The sequence below is a fragment of the Myzus persicae genome, unplaced genomic scaffold, assembly GCF_001856785.1.
Source record: "Myzus persicae strain clone G006 unplaced genomic scaffold, MPER_G0061.0, whole genome shotgun sequence".
Classification (NCBI taxonomy): Eukaryota; Metazoa; Arthropoda; class Insecta; order Hemiptera; family Aphididae; genus Myzus; species Myzus persicae.
In genome coordinates this window covers 343,124-366,860 of record NW_019102023.1, presented here as the reverse complement: position 1 = coordinate 366,860, position 23,737 = coordinate 343,124, and the positions used below count along the sequence as shown (strand labels likewise).

At 34.5% G+C, this 23,737-nt stretch overlaps 3 protein-coding genes across 6 annotated transcripts in view; 1 reads left to right on the top strand and 2 right to left on the bottom strand.

Moving 5' to 3' along the window:
• The window catches only part of LOC111031012 (delta(9)-fatty-acid desaturase fat-6), a 17,170-nt gene extending 11,137 nt beyond the window's left edge, over positions 1-6,033 (bottom strand). Inside the window, exon 1 of the mRNA XM_022310782.1 lies at positions 5,886-6,033. Coding sequence (XP_022166474.1) covers positions 5,886-5,961 — 76 coding nt within the window. The 5' untranslated portion in view covers positions 5,962-6,033. The remainder of the gene's footprint in view (positions 1-5,885) is intronic.
• Positions 6,034-7,250: 1,217 nt separating this feature from the next.
• On the top strand, positions 7,251-10,129 carry LOC111031013 (acyl-CoA Delta(11) desaturase-like). Of its 3 annotated transcripts, XM_022310787.1 has the most exons (8): positions 7,251-7,432; positions 7,511-7,740; positions 7,923-8,057; positions 8,211-8,391; positions 8,848-8,978; positions 9,051-9,256; positions 9,342-9,527; positions 9,587-9,917. In XM_022310787.1, exons 3-8 carry the CDS (start codon positions 7,992-7,994, stop codon positions 9,915-9,917), a joined length of 1,101 nt encoding a protein of 366 aa, XP_022166479.1. In that variant the 5' UTR covers positions 7,251-7,432; positions 7,511-7,740; positions 7,923-7,991. The 3 variants fall into 3 exon arrangements, with proteins under 3 accessions (XP_022166479.1, XP_022166481.1, XP_022166480.1); XM_022310789.1 differs by having other exon boundaries at positions 7,511-8,057; positions 9,587-10,129; XM_022310788.1 differs by lacking the exon at positions 7,511-7,740.
• A 1,483-nt stretch (positions 10,130-11,612) lies between these two features.
• On the bottom strand, positions 11,613-23,000 carry LOC111031014 (acyl-CoA Delta(11) desaturase-like). 2 transcript variants are annotated; one of them, XM_022310791.1, is made up of 6 exons: positions 22,977-23,000; positions 15,880-16,076; positions 15,680-15,810; positions 12,844-13,049; positions 12,164-12,349; positions 11,613-12,077 (listed from the first exon to the last, which is right to left on the bottom strand). In XM_022310791.1, exons 2-6 carry the CDS (start codon positions 16,058-16,060, stop codon positions 11,750-11,752), a joined length of 1,032 nt encoding a protein of 343 aa, XP_022166483.1. In that variant the 5' UTR covers positions 16,061-16,076; positions 22,977-23,000; the 3' UTR covers positions 11,613-11,749. The 2 variants fall into 2 exon arrangements, with proteins under 2 accessions (XP_022166483.1, XP_022166482.1); XM_022310790.1 differs by lacking the exon at positions 22,977-23,000 and adding an exon at positions 18,392-18,741.
• Positions 23,001-23,737: the final 737 nt, after the last annotated feature.

Here is a 23,737-nt window from a genome sequence, read left to right as displayed (position 1 = left end):
CTCTATTATAATGTAAAACAATTTCAATACTTAAATGATCCACCTATATGTGGTCATTTGTGTTTAGAATTTATTGATAATTATAAAAAATGTATTTAAATATTTTTAATAGAAATATTTCTATTAAAAAACTGATTTATTTGTGCCATTGTTTATTATTATTTTTATTTTTATTTTTTTAAAATAAGATATTCAATTTCTTTTGAAATATTTTCCACCTTCAGGTTAGGGACACCCTCAATCCACTTAGGCCTACTTTGTAGGGTGGTCAAGTACTCCGACGACCAACGTCGCCAAAAGGCGCGGTGGCACTGGTCCATTAATTTCCATCTATCGGACATCGCGCGAGCTGTCTCGGGACCTGATCGCGGCGGTACAGCGAGTAGCGGTTGGCCAATTAAGAAGTGTCCCGGTGTCAGACATTCCAGATCGTGCGGATCAGTTGAGGCTGTCGTCAACGGGCGGGAATTTAGTATAGCTTCTATGCGGGTCAATACGGTAGTGAACTCTTCATACGAGAACACGTGTATACCTATTACGCGAACCAATAGTCGTTTGGTAGACCGGACGGCCGCCTCCCACAAGCCCCCAAAGTGTGGTGCGCTCGGAGGGTTAAAGTGCCAAACGCATTGAGCACGGCAATTAGCGATGGTACGTTGACCCACAGGGCTCTGAATTAAATCGCGTAATTGTTTATCGGCGCCGCAATCCGAGTATACATCCGCTGGTAACCCGCGGCGAGCGACAAAACGGTCGAAGGCAGCTAAAAAATCATCGGTAGATAGTTCCGTCACCACCTCTAAGTGCACCGCCTTGGTCGTAAAACAAATGAAGACAGCGATATAAATTTTATATATGCGGGACTTGCGCAATCGCGACTCCTTTAATTGTAGAGGGCCCGCATAGTCGACGCCTACTTGGTCGAACGGTCGGCGCGGTTGTATACGCGCGTGCGGTAAATCGGCCATAAACGGGTGGATCGGTTTCGCATCAAGTTTCACACACACGGTGCAATTTACCAGGACACTGTGCAAGACTGACCTTAGGGATATCACCCAATACTGACGTGCAATCATGGCAGTCAAAACGCGAGGACCCGCATGTCCCGTTAGTAAATGCCATCGGCGGCACAATAACATCGCATAATGCGACTGTTTTGATAGCAAGATGGGGTGTTTACAATCGTAAGTTAATAATGAGTGCCGTAAGCGTCCACCTACGTGAATTACGCCGTCAGAGTCTATGAACGGAGCTAACCGCGCCACCGGTTTCGATGAGATGCGACTACCCGCCGCCAACTCACGCAACAACCTAGAAAAATGTACTCGTTGCGATTCCGCAGCTAGCGAGCGCGCGGTATTATCTAATTCACACTTTCGTAAAAATGCGGGGCCGCTTGGAAGAGAACTCCTTGGCACCGACGGCCGTGGCACCCCACTCCGCCTTGAGGCGACACCTTGCTGGCAAGCTTGTACAAAGCAGCGCATGTACGTAACCACACGTAACATGCGATCAAAGTTAGAAAAACGTATGATCCACTCCTCGTCATCGACAAGCGCAGCACACGACACAACGCGTAATTCGGGTTACTCACACACAGACAACGGTGGACTACAATCACCCCACTCCGACGGCTCGCAGTATGCGGTCGGGGGGCCGCGCCAATATAAATCCAGCTGTGCTAACGCCGCCGGCGTTACGCCACGAGACGCGCAATCCGTGGGATTCTCGGCCGACACAATGTGTTGCCAGGGACAATTAGGCAATAATAAATGAATCTGATGTATCCGATTTGATACGTATACTTTAAATGACTCGTGGGGGACTGTTAACCACGCCAGCACGATGGTCGAATCCGACCAGGCCCGTAAACCGACGATGTCGAGTTGTGGAGATAATATATTTTTAATACGATTTAACCAACTTGCTATCAATAACGCGGCGTTCAGCTCGAGGTGTGGGACGCTCAATGATTTCGTTGGAGACAATTTGGTCTTAGTACCGATTAGAAAAATGGACCGATCGATCTCAACATTTAACATACGTATATATACAACGGCCGCATAACCGGTTAGCGAGGCGTCGCAAAATCCTAACAAATAACAAGGCGCGCTTTGGTGTGCGTTGATATGTCGCGGTACACGGATGTTTAATAGCGACGGTAATTCCGAAACAAACGCAGCCCAATCAGCCTGGATGTCGGCCGGAAGCGGATCGTCCCACTCGATGTTGTGCCGCCACGTCCGCTGCATAATGGACTTTGCCAGAAAAACTACGGGACCAAAAAACCCTAACGGGTCGAAAATGCGCGCGACCAGAGACAGGATCCCGCGTTTCGTAAAAACGGGTGACGATTCGAGATTCAGGGCACAACAAAAATAATCATTATCAGGATGCCAGGCTAGGCCCAAAACCTTAGTGCCGTAACCGTCGTCATTCCCGAACGTCGTTGGAGCGGCTACGCAGTCAGCGTCCGGTACAGCTTGCAACACCGCCGGCGTATTTGACGCCCACTTTTTAAGTTCTAACCCCGACTTACCCAGAACCGAAATTAAATCCGACTGAAGTTTCAGAACGTCGGTTATCGTATCAGCCCCGTCACAAATATCGTCGACGTACGTTTGATATTCAAGCGCGTTACGTACCCGGTCAACACCGTCGCAATCGGTAGACGCGATTACTTTCAAAACGCGTAGGGCAAGATACGGGGCACAGTTAACGCCGTACGTGACGGTGTGTAGCTCATATTCACGTAATTCATCGTGAGGCGAAGCTCGCCACAACACATGTTGGAACCTCCGATATTTGGGTAGAATTAAAATTTGACGGTACATCTTATAGATGTCCGTGGTGAAAGTATATCTATGTACACGAAAACGTGTCAGGACGTCCACAATGTCCTGCTGTAATTTGGGACCAGACCACAAGCATTCATTCAACGATGGTCCGCGGAAGCTCCGAGCAGATGCGTCGAACACAACGCGAATTTTATTAGGATCGACCTCCGGGCGATAGACGGCATGATGAGGAATTATGTATTACCCCGGAGACGTTGCCACCGACATATGTCCTAACGCGATATACTCGGACATAAAATTTACATACAACGATTTTAAGAACGGATTCGCGGACAGTCTACGCTCGAGCGCGTCGAAACGCCGCACGGCTACCTCGCGAGACCCCACATGTGTTCCTACAGGTCCGCGAAATGGTAACGGCACCGCAAAACGACCCGACGGCAGGCGTGTCATTTCAGTGCGAAATATTTGTTCGCAACATCTGTGAACGTGACGGGCGCCGTTTCGGGTTCCTCGGCGTGCCAAAAGCGCTCCATTATCCCCTCAATAGACGTGGTCATACATATAGGTAACGACTGATAAGAATGATTAACTGTGTCAACGATCGGACCGATAAGGATCCAGCCAAATACTGAGCTTAATGCTGTCGGTAACGTGTCGTCGATCGACACTTTCCGCCCGTCCATTATAGACCCGTATACGTCCCCTCCTAATAACACATCGATTGGTGCCGTCAGATAAAATGATGGATCCGCGAGTGCAAGATTAGAATACCGGTCTTTCACACACGCCGCTAACGATTTTTGCGGTAAGTCGCTTGTTATGGTGGGCAACACCCATGCCTGAACAGGCAGCACCGGATCGGACGCAAACCTAGGTTGCACTATACATTCTACGCGTCCTTGCACTTCGGCTACCTTTGTCCCAGACAAACCGCTTATCGGTGCAGTCCAACGCGACGGTTTCATTCCTAATCGCTTAACACACGCGGCGGTGATTATACTAACCTGTGATGCGCTATCAATAAGCGCCCGCATTGTCTGCACCGAACCGGACCTATCCCGCATGTGCACGAGCGCGGTACCCAAAATAATGGCATTAGATGGATGTGGGGACGGGCGCCTCACCACGGACGCACACACAGATGAGTCGGCCTGGACAAGTTGTTCCTCCCCGCCATCTCGCTCGTCGGATGACAAATGTAGAAGTGTGTGATGTTTGCGCGAACATTCGTTACAATTAGGCTTCACCTTACATTTCGGGACCCAGTGACCAACGCTCAAACAATTAAAACACACGCGGTTCTCTCGCGCCCACCGTGTTCGGTCTCCGGCCGCCCAGGACTTGAATCTCATACATGCGGTTAACGTATGTGTTCCGGTACAACATGGACAATTTACGTGTTCCTTAGCCGTCACAAATGACACCGGACGGGACCCTTTTGACTTCCCGTAGTGATCCCCATTCTACGGGATGTACTTGGCGGCTTTCCCACCTTTACCGGCGCGGCAACGTTACCACTTTTTCCCACGTCAGCGTCGTTCTCCAAGATAGACACACGCGAACGAACAAACTTTAATAAATCGATTATAGACGGATAATCAGCTGTACTCGCTGACTCGAACATTTTGCGCGTGGTAACAGGCAAACACTTAAATGCAATTGTAAATAATATGAAGGACCCCAAATTCGGTACTTTTAGTGCTTCTAATAGCGACATACTTTCGTTAACCATGCCTACAAAATTATTAAGGTCATGTAAGGACTCCTGCGACAGGCGAGCTTAGTAATTGATCAAGTAACGAGGTGGCGACTAATCGAGGTCGATAAAATCGCTCGGACAAAAGGGACCACGCGAGACCATCATTTTCCCCGGACACCGGAACACCGCGTATCGCGTCGGCCGCTTCACCCGTAAGACACCCGATTAAGTAGTACATCTTGTCAATGTTGGAAAGCTGGCGCCGCGCGTCTACTTGTTCCTTAAATCTATCGCGGAATGTGGGCCATAGCCGAAAACCCCGTTGAACTCGGGGAGCGGAATTTCCGGTAGTCGCGGCAACTGATTTTGGCAACTTTCCTGAGGAGATTCGGTCGATCCTAACCTAGCCTGAAGATACGACATGTCGATTGCCTCAGCACCCTTAGGAACTAACTTCGCCACCGCGACCCTACACTCACTAATACATTTACGTATTTCAGCGGTTAAACCGACGTCATACTCGGAAGATCTATCTAACTCGGTTAAGCCGTCTAACACCGCATCGTCTTCAAACCTAAACTGCGTCCACAAAGAGTCTAAATCAGCGGTTAAAAGTGTAACGGTCGGACCTAGATCGGGTCGCTCTTCAACCTGTAATGCTAACTCATGCACGGCCTTAATCTGTGATATTACATTCGAACGCCTGAGTTTGACGCGCTCTAAACGCCTAGCGCCACGCACGCTGTCAGAATCAGTCCCGCTAGCCATGATAAAAGTAAAATGCTATAACCACACGATTTACGCTTAGGACAATAAATATATAATAACTGGCGTTTAACCAAGCACTGTGCACCCACGTGAGCCCCGGCAACAACCACGGCGACCAACACCACCGTCTCAACACAATACGCTGCTGAACCTCCCTATAAGGTCAGAACCACGCTCTGCTACCAAAATGTTTTCGCCGTTGCCGATCCTACGATTACGGCGGTTATCGGCAACGACTCGCGAATTATGTTGAGAACAGGAGCGGGAGGGGTTACTCACACGAATGATAAAATAATACTATTTTTAAGAAGACGACAATACTCCCGCCGTTGACCGTACGGTATATATATTATACAAGATTATAATGTTTGTGAACAAATACGTAATACAGAATAATAATATGCGGGCGCCCAATCCGTTAGAATACAAATAATACAATATAACAATAATTGCACACATAATACTTCCTATAGCATATAGGCGCTTAAATACAAAAATACAAATGGCTTGCAATGCCACAGGTATAAAAAAATATATATAAGGTCGTAGTGTACAAATAATAATTGAAATGACCACTGAACACGAGTGAGCGCAAGTATGAGTGGATAGAATACGACCTGTCGACAGTCCGAATAATCTGTCTCCTCGAAGCCGACGATGACCGCAGATGATGATGGCAAGCACCCGTTGCATATAATTTGGGCACACTCGATACCAAACTTTCGAAGTGGCAAAATGACACCTCGTGATCACACGAGGTTGGTTGCTACACGCAATGCGAACGGTGACGGGAGCAAGTCGCGCTCAGGTCAACCGTCGAAAAAGAACAAACGCCGGGGGCTCGGCCATCGGCTGATCAAAAAGTCACCAGACAGAGGAAGGGGGAGCTTGACGGATGCAGCTTATCTTCTGCCATATCTGTGGTATCCCGAGGTGATAATATATATTATATAATGTGCCAACAGGAAAAACCGTTCCGCGATCGAACAACTACACTTGAATCACAGAACAATAATTAAATTAAAACTTAAATTGTCATTATGATCTTAAAATAAATTGTATTAGGTAAGTAGGTACAGAAAAATATCTTTAGTGATTGTATTCAAACAGTAACCTACAGAAATGGTTTTTATACAATCGAAGACTGAACAGTGATTCTATAGTAAAGTGATTAAGTGGTAGTCAATACTTGGACAAGTTTTGCATAAATATTTTATAAATTAGTAGGTATAATACTAAATATTAAAATATTTTCCTAAAAAAACACCTAGATAAATTAAAATGATAAATAAACAGTACAAAAGAGGCGGCAATATTCATAATATAATTAGTAATTTATGTGATTTGTGAATATGACAGATCTTTCCGAATCATTTTTTTAAATAAATGAGAAATCAAAAAATATTATTAGTGAACACATTCACAGACCTCATAATAATGAGTAGATAGTAGATACCTATTTATTATGATATAAGCTCATATAATTGTTCATAGAATAAATCAGAGCACTATTACCTATGGTACGATGCCCTTTTTTTATTTGTTTTAAAAACGTTAGGCTGTGTCAGCAAAAAATGATATTTAAAGACTTAAAGTTTTAATATACACACCATTATCATACTTGATATTATAAAACAAAGACCAACAACTATTTATGATTAAAACAAGTCGTTGTCGTAGATGGTAGATATTCCGTGCTTCTTTCCCTGTTCAAAACTACTTAAGAACTTTTCACGAAACGGGATTAATAGATATAGAAACAAAGTACAATTAAAAAAAGGTTGACGTCGTCAGACGGGGGTGTTTCAGAAAATCAAAAAATACAGAACTATAAAAAAATTAACTGTATTTGCCGAATCGCCGCCGCACTGATGCCAACATATTTGAGTATTCCGCATCACGAACTAGGATTATTAAATCTTTTACCGTGGTACGAGTCCGTGGTGTCGACAACAACAGGTCCGCCATCCGGCATTCCGGTCGCCGGTTTATCATTGTCGTGCCCGTAGAAATGTTCATCACTCATCAGTGTTATTCTGTTCACTTCGGTTGATCACATTAATATGATAACAATGTATCTTACATTACGTAGTACGTATTACGAAGTTATGAACTACAAAAAATGAATAGCGTTGTCTAATTACGACGCGCTGACTCGAAGGAAGTGAGTTCGACAATTGTATAACAATTATTAAGGATCATACATAATAAAAAAATATAAAATTTAATTTGTTATAATTAGCGATCGACTCATCATATTAATATACCTTTGCAAATATTTTGAAGTTCAAACTCCCAACGGGGCCCGGAGATAAATGAATATTACAGTTAAATTGACAGCAGTAGACGACTAATTAGATAAGTGTACCACTACTTAATAGTTGTTTTGTGGCATGACTCGGCGTCTGGGACGCTAAAGAAAACGCATCGTATATTTATACATATTTTACAAATAATAATATGAGTGTGTAGGTAAGTGACTCACTACGCATTGCTTGTGACCAGGAAAATAGTGGTGTTTGGACTGTGACAGCTACAGTATCTGAGTCTAATCTTGTTTTTATTTTCGTCCGCATTCTAAAGATGTGTATTGTGCCTACCACCTTTGACCCGACTCTAATCTGTACGTGCTTAATTATCATACTTCCCCGTAGGTATATAAAATCAATCTCAGTTTTTGGCTGATCATTAGTTCAGGTGAATTCAACGCAACCAGTGAAAAAATGAACACTTCCAGAGCCATGGACGACCCCAGAGCCGCGAACGACTCGGAAAACACGATGATGGAGGTAAATCATTAGGTTGAAGAAAATTAATTATTTTAGGTTTTTGAAAATTGCGTTTTGGTTGTTTTTTTTTTACGTGTGATTGTTCTCTCGTCTCCTGTCTATTGGATTTTTCATAACTATAATATGTGTTTTAAAACTCGTTTTAAACTTTAGACTGATCTCAATGCAGTGGACAAAAATAAACAAGACAGAGTGGAAAACTTGAGTTCTCTCGAACCAGTAAAGATTGATATATTATGGGGCATTGTATTATTCTTTGTTGCTGGTCATCTGTCAGCTATTTATGGATTGTACTTAGCATTTACATCAACTAAATTACTAACAACATTTTATGGTACGTATATATTATATGTTGAAATACTAATTTTTAAACTTTTTAATAACTAGGAACCTACTTACTAAATTTTATTGGCTTAATCTGAAAAAAGAAATATAATGCAAAATTTAAAATAAAGTATTTCATTAAAATTAAAGAGAATTGTTTGAATGGTTCCTAAATTACAATAATAATTTTTATAACAAATGAAGCATATTGGATTAAACTTTGGCTTTTGAAATTCAAGAAAAAATTAGAAAACTCATAATTGTTTTATCAGGTTAAACTTACTACACTTAAATTTATCTTACCTTACAATCTTAATCATATCATGAGATTAACTGTATGATGTTTATTAGTATTATTTGCATACAATAATCATAGGATTTTAATAATTTTCATTGATAACAATAAATAACTAGCTGCTTGCCTAGTATTATATTTTAGTTATTTTTCTGTTTTTTTTTTTTTTAGGAATATGTTCATGGATATTATCAGGTTTAGGTGTAACAGCTGGACTTCACCGTTTGTGGTCACATAAATCATACAAAGCAAAATGGCCTTTACGATTTATTTTAATGTTGATGAGTACCATGGCATTTGAGGTTGTTAATTTAAATTTAATAAAAATATAAAAATATACCTATCATAATAAAGTTTTAATTTTTAATTTTTAGAATCATATTTATGAGTGGTGCATGGATCACCGAATTCATCACAAATATACAGATACAAACTCAGATCCACATAATGCTAAGAGAGGATTTTTTTTCTCACACGTTGGGTGGCTTGTAGTTCGTAGACACCCAGATTACTATGATAAATGCTCAAAAATTGATATGTCTGATTTAAAAAAAGATTCCATAGTTATGTTTCAAAAAAAGTAAGATCCAATTTTTATAACTTTTTTTGACTAAATAATATTTATGAAATCTGTGGTAATCAAAAATTTAAAAATTGTGTTTCAGATTTTATGTTCCATTACTGTTATTGTTCTGCTTTATCATTCCCACAATAGTACCGGTTTATTTTTGGAACGAAACATATGTTAATGCATTTTTCACTTCAACAATGCTGCGTTATATTTTCACTTTGAATATGACATGGTTGGTCAACAGTGCTGCTCACATCTGGGGTAAACGCCCATATGATGCGTAAGTCTTTAATCCTTAATTCTATTGGTATCTATTTTTGTTAATTCTATTATTTTTAGATCCATTAATCCATCTGAAAATCTCTCTGTGTCACTTGGAGCTTTAGGCGAAGGATGGCACAATTACCATCATGTGTTCCCATGGGATTACAAAGCAGCTGAACTTGGAAATTACAGAGCGAACTTGACAACTGCATTCATAGACTTTTTCTCACTTATTGGTTGGGCTTATGATATGAAAGTGGTCTCGAATGATATGGTTTTAAAACGAGCCAAAAGGACTGGAGATGGTTCACATCCTGATGGTGATGGAATCTGGGGATGGGACGATTCCAACATTTCAAATGAAGATCGAAAATTAACAACTGTTATTAATAAAAAAGATGATTAAAAAATTATAATAATGTTATCTTAATACCGTCTGGCGCCTAGCCTTTATTATTATGAATTATAATTTTTTATATTAGTGTGTTTTTAAATATTATGTGCGTCTCTGTTAATCTCTTTTAATATTTCAAATAATTTTATTTTTTTTAAACTTATGTAAATCACGTTTATATTACAGTTGTGTGTTTATAGTGAAAATAAACAAAGTGCTATTAATTTAGTTGTATATGTTATTAATATTTATTAGTTACTACTATGGGTAATTTAAATTAAATCTATTAGTGTGAACCACGGGGTGGATAAAACATATCTATATTGTGTGAACACAATATGATTATTCCTTCCTCACGTCCATTGCCCAAACTGAATTTAATTTTGATATATCGATAAAATTTGATTACAACTGATAAGTGATGCCAGTTAATATATTTATTTACAATTTACAAAAACGGACAACTACAAAGTTGTCAGTTATTCAGATTTCAGATATAGTCTGTTACATTGTTATTAATTTAAAGTTAAAATATTCACTATTCACTCATGACAATATAAATGTCATTACTCATTAATTATACAATAATACATCTACACATGGTAAATCGTGAATACCTTATTCAATTAATGGATAAGTATTCATGTATACTATATTTTTATATTATGGTAATTAAAAAAAAACGGTTCACAGAAATGTGGGTCATATAATATATTAACAACACTGATATAATATCAAATTATTGATATTAGTTTCTAAAATATTGATATTATTTGGGCATCCCGACATATTTGTGGTATAACTACCACTAAACTTAATTATCATTATGAACTTAGAATAAATTGTATTAAATTAATAACAATAAACATAGTAATTATACATAACCTACAGAAATGGTTGATTAGCAACCAAAGACTGGTTCCTATTATAAAGTAATAAATAGGTGATTGTTTTTAAAGACTTTCAAGATTCAAGATGAGTTTGCAGATAAATATAATATAATTACCAATATTTATAGACCACAAACACCTACTATACACAAGATGATTCCATGTAAATAATATAATTAAAAATTTGAAGTGAATATAACTGATTTATGAATCAGTTTTTTAAAGTAATCTGAAAAATATTTCATAATTTTAAATTTTTACTATTATATGTCCAACTTGTATTAATTTTAATATATACCATTAACTCTAATGTTTCTTCTGCGTAGTATAAATTTAAAAAAAGGTTGGTTTAAGTATATTTTAATAGCAATTTTTGATATATAAAATAGATTAGTTGTTAAGGTTAAGAATAATGTAACCAATGATGAAGTATCATCTTATACACCTTGCATATTATTATGCAAAGTGTAATTTAATATGATGCAAGTAACTCATGTCCTAATACATGTATAATAATTAGCCCAATACTTTAAATTAGTAAATGTTTATTAGGGACACACTATGATTTATACTTATTTAAATTTCAGTTGGTCATCAAAATAAATACGGCCTGGATCCCAGGGACAACTATCCATAACTGAAGATTTTGAAACTTTGATCAAATCAAATAAATACTATTGTCATGAATTTTAAATGAGCAATTATTTTGCTGATGAAACAACATTCAAATTAAATTTTAACCTATAAAAATTATTATCAGATATTATTAGTTATTACCATATAATACAATTTAGGCTATCAAATATAAACCATGATGATTATATATAAACAAATAAACTTTAATCGTGGTAAACATAATATTAATATATACAACATAATACACACGGTGTCACTCAGAATACAGTAAACTGATACATAATACAAACTTAAAATACATGCTTTGGTTTAAGTCATTCATCCTTGCTTGTTGATAATTGTGGCAGCTTCGCGTTCTGTTTGTGGTAAATCTTTGTCATCCCAACCCCATGATGATTGAGTATCTCCACGACCATTTATACCAGTACGTTCCACACGTTTACGAACAGTATCAGCTGAGACAGTCTTCAGGTCGTATGCCCATCCAATTTTAGCGAAGAAATCAATAAATGCAGTTGTCATATTGAGTTTATAATCGCCCAATTCTGCTGCCTTGTAATCCCACGGAAAAACATGGTGGTAGTTGTGCCAACCCTCTCCCAATGCCAATAAAGCTACAGTTATTTTTTCGGAAGGATTTATAAATCTAAAATAAATAATTAAAAATTACTTATAAAAAGTTACATGTTACGTCATTAATTTTAAAATTACAATAATAACTTTAAATATTACCTGTCATATGGTCTTCCACCCCACATATGTGCAGCACTATTTACTAACCAAGTAACATTAAGTGAGAAAGTGTATCGAAACATAGTGGCCACAAACCAAGAATTTGCCCAGCTTTCGCCCCAAAAATACACCGGTAGTATTGTAGGTAATATGAAGCACAACAATGGCATCAGGAACTTGTAATATCTGTAATTTATAGTTAATAATTACTCATTCATTTTCAAAAATACAGGTAGCAAAGTTATAAACATGACATTAAAACTTAAAAGTATAACTTATAAATACATTCATTCAATAGCAAAATAAAGCAAGTAACATAAGAACAACAAATTAATTAAAATTTAGGGATAAAATAGTTTAACTAGATTAATTCATCCAAAATTATGGATACTCAATGGCAATTCAAGTAGGAATAAGAAAAGAAAAGTTAATACAAGAGGATGGGAATTTGATGTTGAGACAATTGATAAGGTTAAAATCACCTTTTAAAAAAATCTTACATTAGCTTCAACCCTTGTCAGTCAGAGAAGACATGCCAAGGGCTTAGAGTACTGGAGAGTAGTTGTGAGGAAATTATTCAAACTTGAGTCCAAAAGCATCAAGACTTTTAAGAACTAATGAATTGTTACACAATTCTGCATAATAATTGTATAGCATTTAAATTTTAACAAATACTATACTTTTTTTGGAAGGAAACAATTGGATCAGCTAGTAAATCAGCCATATCAATGCCACGTCCTTTTTCCATAATTTCTGGATGTTTTCTGCACAACAACCAACCAACGTGTGAAAAAAAAAATCCTCTGTTTGCATTATGCGGATCTGCATTTGTTTCACTGTACTTGTGGTGTAGTCTATGGTCACGAGCCCATTCATACACATGGTTCTAAAACATAAACATATCGATAAAATCCCAAATAAAAAAAATACCCATAATATGCATAATTTAATAAAATATTTGTGAACAACTAATAACAACTACAGATAATTTAATAAATTATAAATTGTATACATTATATAAAACAAAAATATAACATTCTAAAATGAAAAACTGACATAACGCAAAATAATAAGTATAGAAAATGTTAATATTGAGATAAACTATATTGTACAAATTTAATTTAAATAATCTAACTACATTAGAAAAAAATGTATTAAAATAAAAAAAATAACAAAGTTAATAATATTTATCTGAATTATAATTGTTGGGTAAGTTAAATATATATATATATACATATAATTATTAGATATACTTATATATAAGTAATTAATTTTTTTTTTTAAGTACTTAGCTAAAAATGTTAATTAATTTGTTTGATTTAAAAGTTTAAAATGTATTTATGTTATTTGTATATATTTTTTTATTGTATGTATACAAGTGTATTTTAAGTGTAATTTAAAAAAATGATACAAACATTAACAATTATTAAAATTTAATTTTTAGTTATTTCCTGCCAAAAATGTCTATTTGACAAAAGATGTTAACAAACAACTAAAGTAAGCATACAAATAAATTTACATAAATACTTTAACTATGATAGAAGCGATCAGTTTCAAATTAAAATATTAATATTTTAAAAAGCAATATATATATACATGAAAGATGTAATATTAAAGTAGTATATATGATAATAACCATAATGATTGATGATTATTTTAATTTGTGTATAAGTACTATTACTAAAGGTAATAAAATAAATGCAATAAGTATAAGACACGTTTTGTACGCGAGTAATTTAGAAGTTCAACTATTGGCTCTAATTCACTCATATATTACTAAAAATTGCTTAAGAGGACATACTTATTTTTAAATATTCCATATTCTGTGCCTAATCTGTTTAAGACGAGCACTTTCACCAACATAAAATACCGTCTAGAATAAATGAATTCAACGATGAAAAATAATTGTTTTGTTTATATTTTAGAGTTAATAGATTAAAGATAAAACAGAACAGTATCATAAATTTAAGTTATAATTTAACCTATACTTTAAGGGATTATTAAACAAATTAATTGCTTTATTGCTTAACATACTATACTACAGAATGTATCATGAAGACCTGACAAATGAAATAATTTTTTTTCCAACAAATATTTTTTTATACATAATTTATTGACTGGCACAGCACATATAAAACAACATTTTTATTTTTATTTTTTAGTACTGAAAATAAAAATTTTAAATCTGATTAAATTTTTTGGTGAAAAATGAAATTGTGCTAATTTGTAAATCTGGTTTTTAGAAAATGTTTGATCATAAAAACATTTATTTAAAGTCATAGTTTATTTTTTTAAATTATTTGAAATCTCAATATATTTGTAAAGGAAATTGATCCAGCCATAAAAAAACATTTTAAAATCAAAAAATATATACTTTTTAAAGATATTTTATGAGAATTTTCAAATAGTTATTTGTTGAAATCTAGAAAGTTATTACCTAATTTTTAAATTAATGAATTAGTATGTGTAGCGCCAGAATCAATAATAAATTATACATACCTATATATATATAAATTATAAGAATATGGATTGCAACAAAAATTATTTGATTTGTCATATCTTCCTGCTACATTCTGTACATACATTATTTATATTTAGTTTCATTTCTAAATAAATAACAAGATAATTCTAACAATAATACACAAATTTACATCTAATAGAAAGTAAAAAAATTATTTGGAATATAAGACAGGTTTAAGTTAAACAATAAAAAAAACTTAATTAAAATTGGAAAATTTTTCTTATTTACAATTTGTTTTTATGATTAAAATAGTATTTTATTGGAGACCATAGTACCTTCATTTTATTGAAGTAGGTACAGATATACATCAAATTTAATTTAATTCAAATTTACAACTAATATAATATGTTTTATAAAATCAATTAGTGTAAATTAATGTATAGAACTAAAATCATTGATATATATCAATATAATCATTGAAGCACAATCAGAATCTACCAATCAGTCGAATTGTATTGATAGAAAGTATTAATATTAATATTTAAGATAATTTTGTCACTAAGCTTAAAAAGATAATATCCTACTTTTTATATGTTATAAATAAAAGTTTATAACTAATATTTCATTCAAATTATCCAAATCATTATAACTTTGAATAATATTGTGTATACAATTAACCAAATAAACCATAGTTTTATATGGTTTCAAATAAAATTAAAATTATTAATATTTAACATAAAAAAATAATATTATGGTACAAGATTAAAGCCACGTCTTGGTATTATACTTGCACTAGCATTTTTTTACTAATCCATTTAATAAGAAATATATTTGTAAATTTTTTTAGTAAATATTTTTTGATTCAATAAATACTTAGTTCTACCAATTAAAATACCCAGCTTGTTACTCAGGAGAAAAACAAAGTATATCAGTTCAGATTCCAGATGAGTAAATAATTTAAAACAAATTTCAAGATTAGAATTTCATGACTTAATTTTTTTTTCAATACCGTTTTAGAATATTAAATAGTTAATAAATAATAGTAAAAAAAATACCTGAAAAGCTATTGTATTGAATATAATTAATATCACACGCAATGGCCATTTAGCTTTATATGCCCGATGTGACCAAAGTCTATGAGCTCCAGCTGTAATGCCAATTGAAGATACTTGATACATCAATATTGCTAAATGAAAAAAAATATATATTCAACAACTAAGTTAGAAATATTAAATATATAGGTTGTTGAACATACCAAAAATAGTTGTGGCAATTTTAGCAGAGGTAAACATTAACAAAACACCATACAATGCTGCCAAATGAAGGTAACCAAACAACATAACATTGCGCCAAACAATTGCTTGATGATGTTGTTTCCTATTTCGTTGGGTAGGAAGTGTTGTCCCATTGTGAGTAATTCCTACAGATTCGTCCATAGCTTGATTTTATCAACTTTAAAAATATGACATTTGAGTAATTATAAAATTTAACATAATAATATGATGTATTTTAAAGAAAACAAAAGGAAATCAAACTTAATAATCTAGGTTTAGTAGTATTTTAAATCAATTTGCATATCTATCAAAATTGTTATATCTTTAAGAAATTAACTGTTCCTTACTTTACAGATATCTCCGATAAAAGTATAATAAAAAAAAAAACTGGTCAGTCCTTTTTTAATTAATCAAATAAAAATTAAACAAGCATTTAAAATATTTTTATTAATTAATCCAAATACCTAGTGGCTAGAATACTGAATTATATATTTGATAGTACAAAGTTTAACAGTTATTGACAATTAGTGTCTCAATTATCAATGTTTAATTAATTTACTACCGAGTATAATACCTATATGATTTCAAACCAATATCTTGAACTCCTGAACCATACAATATGTACAATGTACTATATAATATTAGATTCATAGGTATTTATTTTTAGCAAGTTACTAGTTATTACTGTTTAATATATTAGTAAAAAAAATTACTTAGTGTGTAACTATTTAATTTAATACAATTATATTTTCATCGATTTTCATAAAATATTAATTTTAAATGAAAAGTAATTGCTGCTTGGTAATTCTAATGTTTAACATATCATCATATTTAAAAATATATTCTGAGAAATTTAATGGATTTTAGATAAAACTAATTAGTAAATACAACTATGTAATATTAAAGTGTCATACTGATATCTATATTAGAGAAATCACACATTGTATTTAAATATATTAAATTGTATAATGCACATAACACCACCACAAAAATGTCTTCTTTAACTAATGAATATGATTTTAATATAAAACACTGAAGTTGAAAAACCTTATGATAAAAACCTGGTTTACCACAATGTATGATTTCCTTTGGCAACTTTTGCACAGTATCAAATAATATGTACATTTGTAACTTATGAATTTAAAAAAAACCCGAATGAATAATCACAACAAATATGAGTGATTAAGATAAGTATTGCTTATAAGAATAATCAACTTGTCTTAAGCAGCAACAGAACAATAAGAGCGAAGATTAGACAGAAAATGTTTGGGCAACAATTTTTTCTGGTTAGGTACATAATTTATGTGTGTAGGTACCTACACAGAAGTATGCATACTACATAGGCATAGCTTAAGGGTGGGCCAAAGGTCCCCCTTCCATAATTGTTTGGAGCTAACTCAGATTTATTTGGATAAACTTGTATAGATAATATTGTTAACTTTATTTTTGTAGTACAATAAAATTATAAAAATACCTACTACATCAAATATAAGCTAACACATATAATATCCAATATTTCAATATTATTTTAACTGTATGAAGGTGACTGTTACCATACTTTCTTTTATTTAAAAAAAAGGTCAGAACTGCAGCCACCCAACCTCAAGTCTAAAATTATAGTAATGGAAGTCCGAAGAACTCATTATTATTTTTATTAAGGGGTGTCTATGGCGTTACTTGGGCGGGAACAGTACTGGTGAATGGTGATTCAGTGGCGTGTTTACGGAGGACGATTTGGATGATCTCCCCCCCCCCTCTCAGATCCTTGTTTTTTAAATTTGTATCAAATTTTAGTGTCTCTGTCAGATGCCCCCTCTCCCCGTAAAGGAAATCATAAATATTCGATTTATGGTTATCGGCGTACCAACTACGAACTGCGCAGTGTTTGAAATCTAAATATATCAGTGTAAATTCAAATCGGGTTCTACGTTCGAATAGCGCACGGCGTGCAAGAAGAATGAGATCCAAATCATCAGGAAATCTCGATTAGCAGATGAGTGATGGCCCATGGATGTGGAGTGGGGCGTACCAAAAAAACGTTTTTCAAGAGAAAAAAACGACAGCTCGGAATCTACTTTGCGCGGCATTATTAGGGTCGCAGTTGGTTAGACACGGAGGTGGGTTGGGCGGGAAGGAGGGAGGAGGGAGGGAAATACGATTATGCGAAAGATAATTTTTTTTTTTTGGTCAAAACGGCATAACGACTAACGAGTAGTCACCAGCTACGACGCACGACACGCATGCCGTTTTGGCGAACAACACGTGTCCAAGGTCGCAGCAAGAGAGCCGCACAAGCGGCGGCAGAACACTTGTTGTAGGCCTTACAGCGGCGGGCGGCTGCCGGCTACAACAGTTCTGCGTGTCACGTGTACGATCGGTCGGCCGGGCACGCGCACGCGCTCCCGCTCGTTCGGTCGCTCACCGGCCGGCGGACGAAGGGGGATATGCTTGCTCAAGAATGAGAAATATATAAATGAACGCACCCGTACATACCTGAAACAATATACTACCCTACGACTGGACGACCGCGTTCATCACACGACGAGTGACTTTCCTTTTGGGACGGGGTGCGCACGAATGGGCACCACCAGGCCGGACGTCCCGAAGTCTTTCTGGTCGGACGAATAAGAAGTTCACACCAATTTGCGGACGACGTTTATAGTAAGAATAAGAAGGATGGAACGATAACGGTCGCGAATCGCGAGGACAAAATTAAATAACAACGCTACGTTTACGACGGTACGATCACGGAGCGCGAATAGTGAATAATACGATTCAGCGGCGGCGACGTCGCGAACACAAATGGGGGGCGCTGCCGGCGGGACTGCGGGAGAAGCAACTGAGGCGAGAAAAGCCGTACTCGTACTGCTGATACAGCGATATCGTACCGAGGCGGTCCCGAGTCGCGGCGGCGGCGTCGGATCCCTCCGTGCGATACGGATTTAATCACTCGGCCGGGAGAACCGATACAGTTTTCGCCGCTTGTGCTGCCGCCAGTAGCGGCCGAACGAATTATTTGCGCCACCCGGCACCCGACGCCTGGTGCCTGGTGGTGTTCAAGCGGTGTGCCTACGGTTGGGTCGGTGGGTGCGCCCGGGCCGCCGACGCCGTTGTGATGGCTGTGAGTTGTGAGTGTTGTGACTCATCTGGCGGTCGAAAGTAATGATAAAGGTACGCGATTTTTGTTTTCCGTGACATCACTGCGATCGGTATCGAATCGACAGACCTTTTGCTTCTCATTTTACGTACTCCGCGTCGCAGAATCTAGTTGGACGTGTTGACGTACCCACATAAATAATGGCTGGGACTCATAGGTTAGGCCCCACACATTTTTATTATACGATGCTTTATTAAACTCAGGCTTTCGACTCAGTTGTACATAATTATTATCAATTATCTCATTATGTATATAGCATAATTTAAAAATCTGCGATAAAATCGTGTATACAGTAATTATGTGTGAGTGCGTGTAACTGGTGGTGGGAGGGTTAGGGAGCTCGAAACAACCACTTAGTGATTTTACTGAAACCATGTCAATTTCCTTACGCTTCTACGTCGTCGGTCGTTCAGGAGCGATTTGTCTCAAATAATTACCTATGTCTTACGCAGTTACTCGTTACCTTAGCAAAAAATACAAGTGTTAAATACTTACACGACTGTGTTGCAAATTTACAATAATATAAATGAATATCGACATTATACAATATTATAGTTGCTAAGTTCGACGGGAGGACGACGTGACGAGATATCAAAATTAATAGGTAGGCGTACGAGCAACGTAGGCACACATTATGTTATTATATTGGCATATTGTTTACCGACTGCCATACGTTGTATACTTTTATTATTATTGCGTCAAAGCTTATCGGTAAATAACGATAAGGGAAAATTTAGACTTATTTTCTGTTCCGTAAAAACCACGGACTTAGATATATCTTAATTATTCTTAGTCCGTACTAAGAACGCGCGTACCTGTTGGGTTTTATTTCAACTTCTTGTCGTATATGTAGCATAGGTACCTCAGTATTTATATGCAATATAATATTACAATAATATGACATATTGTTTTGCAAAGACAATATTATTGTTGAAGTGTTGAACCCGAGAAGCTACGAAGGTATACGACTTTTTCCTATTTCAATAATGACCAAATGAACAGTCACATTTGTCATAACTACCTAGTAAATAGTAATAATATATTAAAATAAATAATAATATTATATTTTATTAGTTCCTATACAGAGTTCTGATGTTACCTGTGTTATGTATAGTACAAACAAAAATTAATCTAAGTACAACAGTGATACTTATAGCTAAGTTATCTGTGTGTACCTAACGATAAACGATACATTTTTTATCCGTTGCCTTTCGTCTGTACCCACACTTGCTCTACCCGAAGTCCTAAAACATATTAAGGTATTAAGGTATACAATATAATTCGTTTTCAGTGATTTTATATCATATCATGTAAGCTATTATTATATTTTATAGTGCGAAATGTGAAATGCGTTGACGTATAAGCAGAGAGCACGTATGATAAATCAATAACGCGGGCATCATAAAATAACCAATCGAGAATATATTTATCATCGTCACATTACAGCTGATAGCCTGATGCACTTAATAGACCGATCTTCAATAGTTCAATGACGCCTTTTTTCACGATCTACTTATAATAAATTACAATTCGACTGAACTCAACTGTATTCAATATTGTAGGTACCATACAAGCGACATGCGACACTCTAAAATTACACTTAATAGCTACGAAAAAGCCACCTAAAAAATATGTGTTCTACGCAAGTATTATTCTTTTTCAACACGACAAACATGATGCGAGGCTAGGAAATAAAGATTACCCTCTCGCAATTGGCCAATCGAGGATTTTTTGTATAGTCATGAAGGTACCTCTAAATTTTAATTACTCACCCTAATGTTTTCAAAAGATAAGACTAATGAATAATGAAAACCTGAGTATTTTCTGTACTTTGATTTTTCTCAGTGAATTAAAAAAATTATTTAAACATTTTCATTCGCAATTCTCGCAACCAATCCAGTATACCCACGTCATCTATACAGTTTACATATAATATGTTTGATATCAATTTGCAAATATTGATATACATTAAATTTGTATTGACTGTTTAAGTATGTTATATACACAAACACAACTGATTACAGAATTCTATAGGCTACAGAATTAATTAACCTGATATTTTTTAGTACGACCATAATTTAACAATGATATTGAATAATATAATTTTAGATTAAAATTTTACCTATTTTAATATTTAATATTATAAATTTATAAACTATAATACAAATTACAAGTACACGGGTTTTTCAAGTTTGACTGAATACATTTAAAAATATAGGAAAAGTATATTTCATTTTTATGAGTTTTATAACAAAAACCTAAGAAAACATCTGGAAATATAAAATTATATTTAACGGTTTAAAGGTTACAAGCTTGTAGTTACTTAAATACTACACATAATGACAATTGATAACATATATAATATACATATAATATATATAGTACATTTATACTCAGTATTAACTTATTTTTAATCACTCAGGCACATTTAAGTTATGAATATTATAAAGCTATATAGGTATTTGGTAATATATTATGTAAACATGTAATAAATTAATTTACTAAATATATCATGTATATAATGTATTCGTATTTCAAAATTGAATAAATAAAAAGAAACATAAATTTGACAAAAATATAAAGAGATAAATAGTTATTACACCTTAGTTCATAATATTTATACCTACATATTTATATTCATATAATATTTTAATGAAAAATACTGATTATTATATTACATTCTCCAAAATAATATCATATCAGAAACGGCATCAATTCATCTTCTGGAGAGGGAGGGTAGAGACTTTTTCAGTCCAAAAATTCTACCATGTTACTTGCGTGAGTTAATAAACCACGAACTTAGAATGATATGAAACGGTTATTCCCTACAAAGATTGTAAACTTGTAACTACAACATTGTTGTAACATATGTTATAACTTAAAATAAACACATTGCAATTTTTAAAAGATTCTATTTCCCGTTTACAAACATATTCACTTCACACAGTTCTGCAGTAATTTACAAAACTATTTCAATAAATGCAATGTTTTCGGAAAAAAATAAATCAACCTACTGCAATACTAATAGTAAAATAAATTACTTCAATAGCAATATCTAAAAACACATCATAAAATATGATTTGTAATATATAAAATAGGTTGCATTCGCCTAGAATAGTGTTTCGTACCTTTGAAATGATTTATCATTGAAGTTATCGAAAACTCGGAACTCGATATACCAATAACTGTATAGGAGAGCGGTTGCCCACATTCCCCCTATTTAATATATATTCATAAAACTATATAAGACGCTATTTATTCATTTTCATTCATATATCTTATACTTGTATAATTATTAATTATCTACTCTCACCATACTAATCCATTAATTAAACGCCTGTCTTCTTGTACAATTCCCGATAATCCTAGAAGAAGATTGAAACCATCTTGGCCTAGAGATTTCCTTGCTTGATCTGTCGGGTGGTACTACTGAGTACCTTCCCTCTCTGTTATATCAACGCTATTTTCCATCAAAAAAATTACTTATTGTATAAAATGTTTGTATAGATTGTAATTATTCTTTTAATAATAAAAAAAAAAATAATGAGAGAGCACAATATTGTAATATTCCTTTTAAACCACTTATTAGTTATTATGGGATCTAAAACAAATAGGAATACGGTATTACACAACTTTTGTTGGCAATTTAGGACATCTGTAAAAAATAAACATCGTAGTCTTGTACCTAACTACTTTGTTGTTTTACTTGTTGTCACTACTCAATATAAGTTCAATGGCGTCCCTTCAAAAATAACTTAGAAGTTAGAAGTATACTGATTCATTTAGTGTAGGTATCTAATTAATTTGATCATAATCTTTATTATAATGTATCAAACCACTACATATAATAGTATCATTAGATATAGAATTATAGACATATAGTATAGATATAATAATGTAATATTTAAAAAATAAACTTACATGAGTGGGCTATTGTAAACTCTCCAGATTTTAATGACATGTAAACTCTCCCGGGTCTACTCCAATACTACCTGACGGGAACATGTAAGCTCTCTAGGGTCCACTTCAGTACTACCTGATGAGACCATGCAAACTCTCCCAGATCTACAATACTTCAGTACTACTAAGCTAGGCGAGCATGGGGCGTTATTTGTATTACGCAGTTGTTAAGGTTTAAAAACTTGGTTGAGCCATTATAGTCAACATCGTTTTAAATATTTAAATTAAAAATATTTTGATGGCAATCAAATATTTAAATTACTAATACAGGTTAGCGGTAATACGATTGATAGTAAATATTTAAAATGATTATCACAATCTCTGTAGTTGCAGTGAAGTCAATTCATAGTGTAGCAATAACATTTAAAACAACTCAGGAAAGTTTACATATTTACTTCAGGTAAACATAAAGTTGACCTGGGATAGTTTACCATCAGGAGAGTTTACTAGTTTTAAAAATTGGTAGAGTTTACCACTGCCCTTTTAAATAAAAAAACGAAATTAATAAACTAATTTCCAAACTTAACTTAGGTGGATCCTACAATTTACAATCCATTTAACCATTTTACATTAAACCATATTATACATATATTAATATTTACGACTTAGGTAGGTATATAAAATATTAGAATCTATCTATTATCATGTCATTACACATAAAATAATTTAATTTTGATAAAATAAAAATTTAAAACAACAAAGTAGGTCTTTAAATTTTTTAT